General features: G+C 37.2%; 1 protein-coding gene across 1 annotated transcript; it reads right to left on the bottom strand.

Moving 5' to 3' along the window:
* Positions 1 to 259: 259 nt before the first annotated feature.
* On the bottom strand, positions 260 to 5502 carry LOC121986916 (sister chromatid cohesion 1 protein 1-like). Its single transcript, XM_042540841.1, has 20 exons — positions 5445 to 5502; positions 5299 to 5367; positions 5146 to 5204; positions 5023 to 5067; positions 4926 to 4945; positions 4767 to 4843; positions 4579 to 4678; positions 4155 to 4230; positions 3923 to 3992; positions 2733 to 2857; positions 2597 to 2649; positions 2307 to 2465; positions 2065 to 2209; positions 1936 to 1979; positions 1654 to 1858; positions 1500 to 1581; positions 1042 to 1181; positions 832 to 916; positions 609 to 721; positions 260 to 443 (listed from the first exon to the last, which is right to left on the bottom strand). The coding sequence occupies exons 1-20, from the start codon at positions 5495 to 5497 to the stop codon at positions 361 to 363; spliced, it is 1803 nt and encodes a 600-aa protein (XP_042396775.1). The 5' UTR covers positions 5498 to 5502; the 3' UTR covers positions 260 to 360.
* Between the last annotated feature and the right edge of the window lie 4568 nt (positions 5503 to 10070).

The raw sequence follows: 10070 nt of genomic DNA, 5'->3' as shown, positions 1-10070 counted from the left end.
TGTCTCTGCGTACTAAGGTTACAGGCATTTCAATAGGAGGCACAACCATTCAACCACAGCGCAGATGAAGTAGAATCTATCACAAATGCACCGACCATTCTAGCAAAATCACTGCATTGTACCTAAAGGCAATCATAAAACAAAGGAGCAGGAGCAGTAGTTGTATTCCCATCCTCAAGTTTTCACCGGCAGTAAACTATATATTTTGGGGAATATAAACAAATTCTTGACTTGCTACATGAAACTATAGAACTATAACTACTGTTAGATACGTGAGATGTAAAGCTGAGACACTGTTTGTAATACCATTATCAACTTTCCACCTTGCTCGTTGACTTCCAAAAGTATATGTCAGGTTAGCTACATCTTAGGCCCTCTTGAGATCAGTATGTCCCCATATGCTACATGTTGTTCCACCTTGATGAAGTCAAAGGTGGCGAGAACTGCAAATCAGAAACTTGTTTTAATTGGCGAAGAACATAAATGAATTGCTCAGGTTTCATTTAGTAGAAATGGAGAAAACTTAGAGCAATCTTCCTGTTTCTAGAGATATATGAATTCCTAAATTAGAAAGAAATTGCAATTCATAAGCGTGGAAACCTAAATACCGCAAGTTTGGTAAAAGAGTAGAGCAGCTGTTTTCTTGTTCATTCCTAAAGCTAACTGGTTCAATGATTCAGACTGTGGGGCTCCTGGCGTATCAAAATGCAACTTGAGATGCCTGTTCATTATCATGCAAACTATCAATCTGCTATTTGATTTGTCAAGGGAAAACGAATAGAGATGAACTAAGTTGTTGCAATTTATGGCCTGCTAAAAGTATGTACTTACGTCCGGATCAATTCAGTAGTGTGGTCGATCGAAGTACTAGATGGAGGAACTGGGGTTTGAGTTGGTCCGGTTTCCTCCAGTAGTTCTACATGAAATTTGTTGCAAGAAGCCGAGCACAATATTTAAGTATCACCTTTTATTAGAAGGTAAAGAGTGCATCTTTCCAGTTCACAAAGTGGCAAAAGACAAAATTAGATTAAGATAACAAACCAGCATCAGGGGCTGGACTTAATTGTGATATCCTTCTGAGTTTGAAACTTCTTAAATCTTGCTGAAGTGGTGACTCCTCTTCAACTGGATCAAGGTTGCCAAAGTTAGTCGTTGATGAGGAATTCTGCTTTCTTTTAGACCTGTCTCAAAATCCCAACATAGATGGCAGATCTAAATGTGTATGCCAAGTAGTAGTATTCTGTATTAGAAGGCTATTTGCGGCAGTCAAATAACATTTCATACAAGAAATATGACTTGGGTTGACATTTAGAAGCAACCCTTTCAGAAGAAAGGGAGATACCAAGAAGAAAAAATAGCCAAAGAGATTGAATATTCATATTTGGTGAGAAATTTCACTACTGCATTCTAGTTAATATAAATATCTTGTTTTCAATCAAGAATGTGAAAAAAAATAGATTTGTATGCCTTTTTTCTTCTATTTTTGAGATTTCACTGACCTTCCAGAATGTAATTGTATCTCAGGTTCCAATGGCATGAAATGTCCAGAACCAGAGCTAGGAATAGACTTTGAACTCTGCCCTGCCATTAGTTCAAGGGCACATTTATCATCTGAAACTTAAGTTGGCAAAGTACATGTAAAGATCAAGTTACCTTGACTCCCAGGAGTAGCAAAATGGTCACTACTAAATGACTTATCAATTCCCTGGAACTCCAAATTTTCAAGGTTTGCTCTGACTTTCTCAATGGAGAACTCTAAGGGGTTGGGTTGTATTTCGGCTTGAAATTCGTTGTTGGGTGGGACTTCAGCCTGGAACTCAGGGTTGAGTGGTATTTCAGCCTGAAATTCTTCTAGAAACTTCATTTCCATAAATGATTTGTTAGTACAGTTGATTAGTTACCACAACTAGAAAGTAAAATGCCTGTAACACTTACAGATTCATGTGCTTCATGTCTCTCTTCTGGAGGTGATTTATCTCCTTCAACCAATAAAAATTTGTAATTGTTTAAACTTCTGAAGTGTTGTTGACAAAGTTTTGAAGGAAGATGGAAAAAAATATTAACCTAAAATTGTAGAATTCCTCCACAATTCAATTAGAGGGGCAGGGAAATGCACTCGAGAAGGAAACATCTCTAAACCAGTAATGAGAGCTACTGGTGGCAAGTTCATGAGCTTGGATATCTTTGTGGATCGAATGGGATTATGAGACTGCAAACATTGCTATAAAACGGAGTAATTAGTAAACTTGTGAAAAAGAACTAGTACTGGTAAAGTTAAAGCAAGAACAACTTGCTTAAGCACCAACCCTAACAGTTCTTCCTCTTTTAGACACTATATCAGAAGTGTCCTGGAGCCAAGATTGATAGTGGTTGCCTGGTATCATGAGTTGCTCATCCAGGATTAGATGGGTACGCTTTCTGCGTGCATTTTGTTTAACCTGCTGTTGTTGTTGAATACCTTCTCCCTGTTACATTGACCAGCAACCTTACACTAACAACTCAATCCATTTAGACCTATGTTTGAGTTGAAGGTTCATTCCTACTATTCTTAAAAGAAACTTTGATCAGATTCTGAACAAATTTAGATATCTAAAACCTTTTCCTTCGGTTCCTCCACGTTCATACGATGGTTTGCATCTGAAGTGTTTACTGCATAGGTAATCAGGCAAATCATATTGTATACAATACATTCAAATTAGAGTACTCCAACTATAAGGTTTGGAAAAGCATACGTTGATGAGGCATTGAGCTTTTGGGTCCATCGTCTACTGGCGGAGAGGGTCTATGAGTATTGTGAAAATGGGGTTGCTCTTGAGGAGTGTAGTTGATCTGTGTCTCATCTTCTCCTATGTCAAACCTACATACGAGAGGACACGTAGATATCATATCAATTTTATTAACCTATTAGAAATAAATAGATTAGGGTAATAAATTCGTGAACGTTAATTAAAAAGTGTTTTGTACTTAACTTTCAATAGTGAATCCAACTTTTGTATTTATCAAAGGGGACATTTGATTTTAAAAACCCCTCCTCTATAGAAATTAAAAATAATAATATCAATGAAGACCAGCAAGACTAGCAACAACATTAATTAGTCGTAGGATCAAATTAATCATCCCAGACTCGATGAAGTTACCAGCCTGATTAATTAGAACACTAATCAGCCGTGGGCATCGATCATGGCCACATCAATCTCAATCATAGAGCATGGCTAAGCCAGTCTAGCTATAAAATTACGACCAAGTTGGTCTACCTACGAAATCGTTGTCAGTCCGATCGCAGTCTCCTGGTTACAAAATCACAGTTAAAGCCAGTCACAACCTCTTGGCCGTGAAATCGCAACCAGGTCACAACTGACTTCTTAACCATGAGATTGGACTTTTGGTCGTGATTTCACGACCAAGGTCATGATTGACCTAATCAAGGTGGCAAAAGATAAATACGCTCGTCCCAGCGCTCCCGTCAATCTATCCCAGGGTCAACACGGAGAAGGTAAATAATTAATCTAATCAAAGATTTTGTGACTAGAGGTTACAATCCGCACTAACCTAACCACGACCAATGGACAAGATTGGCCTAGCCATAATCGGCAACATCGGCCGGTCAGTGCTTCCCCTATTAGCGTTGGTTGCATCAAAAATTTTTATTATTGTTTTTTTTATAAAGGGAATTTTTTTTGGGAAATGTGTGCCCTTTTATCAATATAAAATTTGAGTGCATTTTTATGTATTATTGAAATATTTGTAAATTGTCATTAAAAATATCCTCATACTTTAATCATCATGGATTGGGTGACGCTGTAATTTAGTCTAGAAATCAATTTATTTAAATGCTTCAAATAAAATTAAACAGAACATTGAAAATTAACAAAACGTATATTGCCAAAGTCAAAAAAAGTCAAAGATAATTTAATTTTCTTGCCTCTCAAAATGGTTACCCTCTGGTGGTCCTGATCCAAAATCGTCAAATAGGGTGATATTTTCAGCATCAACTGCAATTACATAAAAAAACAGATCCCATCTAGTTTAGGTCGGTCTAACTTGTTGTCAAGTAAGTAAGAGCAATCCTCAAACTTGCAAAATTTTCAGGACTAAGGAATAACTAAAGGTATTAAAAAAACAACGCGAAGGTAATAATAAAGGTGTAAAGAGACCTTGATGATAGGTGTCTGGTGGATCACCGTTTCTAATGTCGATGTTAATGTAGTGTTCTTCCACCTCATCCAATCGCTGCAATCATAGTAACTCAAAACAACCAGATTATTTACTAAGCAAATATTAATTATAAAATTTAATTGAAATCGAAAAAAAAATTCAACAATTTTATCTGATACGACAAATTAAAATCAAACTGATAAAATATTAAACTTAATTTTTCGATTTAGATCAACTTTCAAAATGTATGCCTACCCTAGTCTACCCCTAACAGAATAAGCATGCGGTCCTATAGTTGAGCCCGATTTCACAGTCTGCCCCCACCTCAACTGTCCACTCATGGCAAACTGGAAACAAGATCGACACGTACATCAGTCGATAGTGGAAAAATTGTCAAAAAGGGGGGAGAATGAGGAGTTCTACCATGCGTTGGAATCTGGAGGCTGCTACGGAGGCGTCGGAGAGGAGCATCGACTGTTCTACATCCATGTCCACGCACTCCGGCAGCGTCACCGCCTCGAACCTGCAAAAAACCATCGCACGATTCACAAGACCCCGATCGATCTTAAAAAGAGAGAGAGAGAGAGAGAGAGAGAGAGGCGACAGATCACTTGGCTTGAGCTTTTGCCTTCGGAAGGATGGTGGGATCGGCAACAGTCTTCGTCTTCCATGTTCCATTGATCTCTGTCTGTGGCATTCATATAACGGAGGATTAGGGATCACCGAAAACAGAACAGGGAAGGAGCTCTAGAACCTTCCAAGGGGCACACCAGTAGCCGCGTGACATCGTCTGTGAATTTCAAGCAAACATTAGACGATGGAGAAGAAGAAAAACAGGAGGATCAATGTGACAGGAGGATGACGAACCGTAGAGGAGCTTGACCTTCCGCTCGTAGACGATAACAACACCGCCTGAGATTTACTGGCCGGAAGAGTTAAATCGATTTACTAACAAATTAAAAACTAAGAAGGGAAAATTACGGAGCTTACCCATGAGAATGCCAGAGAGGCGCAGGGCCATCGGAACCGACGGATTCAGAATCTCCTCACTGCGATCGCGTAGGAAACTCGAAAATGTTTTTCCGATCTAGAAACAAACGAGTAGAAAACAGAGTACTCGGGAGATGTTAATTAATTTCTAACCAGATTTTGATGATATCGAGCTTGTCGAGCTTCCTCCGGTTCAACTTGGCGTGCAGAGTAGCCGCCATCCTTGATGCGAGAGCCCCAGATCAGAATGCGCAGAGACGACGGAGAGATGAACGCGAAGAAAGAAAGAGAAATCTCACCATATCTGCCCGAGAGGAGCCTTCTTGGCGAGGAGCTGGTGCGAGTAGAACATCTTGCTCCCCGATCTCGACAGATGAACCGCAAAGAAAAGAAAAGAAAAGATGCTAACGATGAGGAAGGGGAGGAACAACCATTTATAGTAAGAAGCGCGGAGCTTCGAGAGTGGACAAGATGGGTAATGAAACAGTGCGCGGAGAACGAAAACTGCAACGACCAAAAGTGGTACGCAGCTTGGGTATAACTGAAGTGAAGCCGCCTACGTGTGCACACTGATGTGACTATAAATTTTTTCTTTCAAAAAATAAAAAATCATTTGATTTTATTCTAAATACAAAGTCTTCGTTCGTTCATTCGTTCTAATTAACCGTTATCGATACCTCACCCGTCTTCGCCTTGTTGTTTCTCATATCCTACGTAATCGATCTATACTAATGATAATATTTAACTTTTTATTATAATTTATCAATTACGAATAAGATAATAAATTATAAACAATAGAGTAATTTCACTAATTAATATGAAGTAATTATATTTACATTATTTTTCTTTGTAAGTAAATTGTTTATGCAATGATATCACTAATAATCTGTCATTAGCACTGGAACTAATCGCTCATTATTTTATGCCGAACTAATCTTTCATTAGCTTATTAAGAGCCAGATTTGATCAGGGCATGACTAACACTATCTCAAACTTGACACATTAAGCTCCATCATATCGTGGAATATATGGTATGTTCTATTGTTAAAGCATACGAAATATAACTCATCCTTGCTAATTAAAGCAGTGATCTTGACATCTATCTATCATGTTTCATAATCATAAAAAATCTTGAGGATTTAATCATGGTCGTCTATAAAAAAAGTCTAGTCAATCCGCTTTAGATTATTCCATATATATATTCCAAGAAAGTCCTAACAACTTTGATCCCTAAATTAAGATCTTATACCTACAGTATATTAGGAAGATATTTGATGTTGCTATATTGAACATGTACATAAGTTGTGTTTGGACGGCTTTGGAGAGACTGAGTTAGAGCTTAAGGGAAGAGACTCATATCGAGAAAATTCTTAAGAGTACGTACTCAAGGGTGGACAGGGGCGTAATTAGAAAAAAAATTCGGGGGAGGAAGGGGGCGTTGAATTACACAAATAATTTTTTTTTTGTTACTAAATAAATATATTTAATAATTAAAATTTTACATCAACAACTATAAAAATGATAATAATACATGAAAAAAACATAATTATATAGATTTTGTGATGAATCCTTGTATTCGTTGCAGAGTTTGCAACGTATTCATTGCAAACTCTGCGACGAATACTGAATTTGTCATAAAAGTTTGCAACAAAAATGATATTCATCATAAAATTTACAACGAATCTTAAATTCATTACAAATAATGGGATGAATTCCATATTTGTCGCAAAAATCTGCAATGAATGCCATATTCATCACAAAAAGCTACAACGAATGTCATATTCATTGTAAATCTATGATAAATATTGAATTTCATCGCTAATTGGCAATAAATTTGGTGACAAATTATACTTAATATGCGACAAAATATTTTTGTTGCTAATTTCATTGTTAATTAGCTATAATTTATTTTTTGTCGCTAAATTTATTACAGAGATGAAAATTTTTCAACGCTAAATTTCATCCCTAAATCAATATATTTTTGTAGTGATTTAATGCCCTTATAGTTTGTATAATTTTGTATGTTTCTTTTATTCTTATATATATATATGGGAATTAGAGTACTTACTCTTCATTGATCAGATATTTTTTTAATTTTCAATATTAGATTGAATATCTTTGTAAGTCATTTAACACCTTATATATTTCTCAAGACATTCTCATACTTCTATCGAAATATCATTTAGTCTAACATTTTTTTTCATTTTGTATCCTATTTAAAGCTTTCTATCTCATAAAGTACATATTTGGTCGGCATATTCCCTTCGATAAGGTTCATGGGCTCTCTCACCGACTTGACATATAGACTAGGTCAAGTTCACCAAAAGTTTGACCAGATGTTCTATAAAATAATTGCATTGCATGAGGATGTCGAAGACAAGAAGGACCTCATCGATGTGCTCCTCTAGCTCAAGACCAAGGAGAGAACATCATGATGTTGGTACAGGAAGTACGAGATGATCGAACTTAAGCTTTAACAATGGTAAAGAGTTTAAAGTTAAAGTTTGTTATTATTATAACAAGTTTGATCAAGTGTGCAGGAAAGCCCTAAGTGATCTTAAGCAAGGTGAAAGTTCTAGTTGAGGCTAGATAAAGAAGTCCTAGCTAGTGGATACTTGGCAGGTGAAAATTCCTAGTTACGCCTAGGTAAGGAAGCCCTAGTCCAGGGGACTGGAAAAAGTCTTGGCAGGTCAAGGACATCGGACAAAAATCCTAGGGGCGAGGACACTAGGTTAAAGTCCTGGGAGCAGCAGACACCGAGCGGAAGATTGAACGGGTCGGAGTTCGAATGTCTAGCAGAAAGTCCTGAAGTCTCGAATGTTGAGCAAAAGTCCAAACGGTCTGGAGGATCGGTTTGACATTAGGTAAACTCTCCTGAAAGGAGTAAGTGTGGATGTGTTTCTCATAGAGAGAACAGTAGACATCGGTTCAACCTATAGTTTCAAAGAAATCCGAAAGTCAGAATCGTACAGTCCTAAGACTATCAACACACTATATTTTTATTGTGCTAACTCTATTTTATAGGTTAAATATGTTTCTGCTAGACTAATATGTTTTTGCAGGAGAAAAAATAAAGAAAAACTTCGAGTGAATAGTGCTCGAGGCGCCTCCTGTGTTGTTGGAGGTGCCTCAGACACCCTGGTTGAAGACACCACTGAAAGGGCTCGGAGGTGCCTCGCATGCAGCCGGAGGCGCCTTAGAGCTGGGCGTGGAGGCGCCTTAGAGAGAACAGAAGGTATCGTCCAGTGGATAAACAACACAGGTTGCGGGGTTTATCGAGTCCAAAGCTAAGGGGATAAATCATGCAGCTGGAGGCACCTTGGACGAGGTTGGAGATGCCCTCAATACTCTATAAAAGACCTGTTCAAGAAGCTCTTTGTACGGAATTGAAATTCAAGTTTGCTACGACTTCTCTCTTGTGTACTGCTTCAAAATTGACTCTACGAGGTTGTAACACGACTCCGACAACTGAAAGCCTGGAACTTCTAATCTTTAGTTGTCGATATAATTTCATTTATAGCATTTAAATTATTGTACTTGTACTTATTCGAATTATTAGTGAATTATCCAGCGAAAGTGATCATCAATCACAAACCTTGCAATAGAAGTCGTCACAGATTCTGAACCAAGTAAAAAAAAAATGTTAGCGCTTATTCTTTTGCTATTATCTTTATTTCAGCTGCATTTACTCCAACTGTTTTACGAAAAATGTGAAAAAGCCACGATCAATATTCACCCTCCCCCCTCCTAGCGCTTTCGATTCTACACATGACTCCCGGGGCAATGGTGCAATGTTTAGACTCTTCAAACAAATAATCATGTATCTAAGGGTTGAATCCCAACTACGACGCACTGCAGAGATTTTCTTCTAGTGTGATGACAACTCTAAGGTTATGTTTGGTTAGGGGTAATGTAATCAAGTTTGTAATGTAATTAGGCTTAGAATGTAATCGGATTAAATGTTGTTGGCCTTGTAATTCAAATTATAAAACTTTATTACTTGTTGTTAGCCTTTCATAATTCAGATTATATTATATTACAGCTTTAAAATTGTATCAAATAAAATAATCAATCTTGTAATGTAATCTTTATTACATTACAAGGTTGATTACCCCTCACCAAGCATAGCCTAAGAACATTGGTAGCTCGGATGAGCCTCCATGAACACTTCCTAATTTATTCTGATAACTAATAGAAATTTTTCATGGGATCAAACCGATCACCATCAAGATTATATTAGATACCATGGATTACTGTTAAAAAAAATATGCTTGAAAGCATCAAGGCTATTATCCTAGTACGTAGTTAATTTAACTTCTTTTTTTTTAGTTATTATTTTTCCTTTTTCAGGAAGTATTCCTTACTGAGAGCTAGACAAGAATGACAACCATGCATCGAGGATAAGGAAACCTAAGACGTTAGTGATGTAAGGTTGTGTGGAAGGGAGATATATCATGGTCTTGAATGGCCTCCTAACATGTGTTTCTCTATATCACCTTATGTGATCTTTGCCGACTTTCCATTAATAACTTACCTCACTTTCTTTTGTGCTTAATTTCACTAATGTCTCAGGTTTCACCCTCATGGGAGTGGTGTTGCCACATATAAGTCTGGGATCAATTCTCAACGGATACGGAAGTCCTGTGGATTATCTCATCCCTTACATACGCTAATATTACTGGACGATGTCCCTAATGATTTACCTGTCTATATCTAACCTAAGGAGCTACCATACTAAGAACGTTATCACTTTTTACAAGTTCACGTCTAGGGTTTCACTAACGTCGTTCTTGTCCTGCTCCCTACAAGGAATACTTGCTAAAAAGGAAAATATATATATAATTAAATGGGGGGAAAAGTTAAATTAACTATACATACCAAGATAACAGCTTTGATGCTTTCAAGCTGATCGATGTGATCTCCTT

The sequence above is a fragment of the Zingiber officinale genome, chromosome 5B (genome assembly GCF_018446385.1).
Source record: "Zingiber officinale cultivar Zhangliang chromosome 5B, Zo_v1.1, whole genome shotgun sequence".
In the NCBI taxonomy this organism is placed as follows: Eukaryota; Viridiplantae; Streptophyta; class Magnoliopsida; order Zingiberales; family Zingiberaceae; genus Zingiber; species Zingiber officinale.
The sequence above is the reverse complement of the archived record's forward strand: the minus strand, read 5'-3'. Positions and strand labels throughout refer to the sequence as shown.

Excerpts from the sequence above, each read along its gene's own strand:
- LOC121986916 (XM_042540841.1), bottom strand. The coding sequence starts at position 5,497 with ATGTTCTACTCGCACCAGCTCCTCGCCAAGAAGGCTCCTCTCGGGCAG. Across the intron at positions 4,231-4,578 it reads CCTCCAGATTCCAACGCATG|CGATTGGATGAGGTGGAAGA; the intron begins GTAGAACTCCTC and ends CTATGATTGCAG. Across the intron at positions 2,858-3,922 it reads GAGGGTAACCATTTTGAGAG|GTTTGACATAGGAGAAGATG; the intron begins GCAAGAAAATTA and ends TCTCGTATGTAG.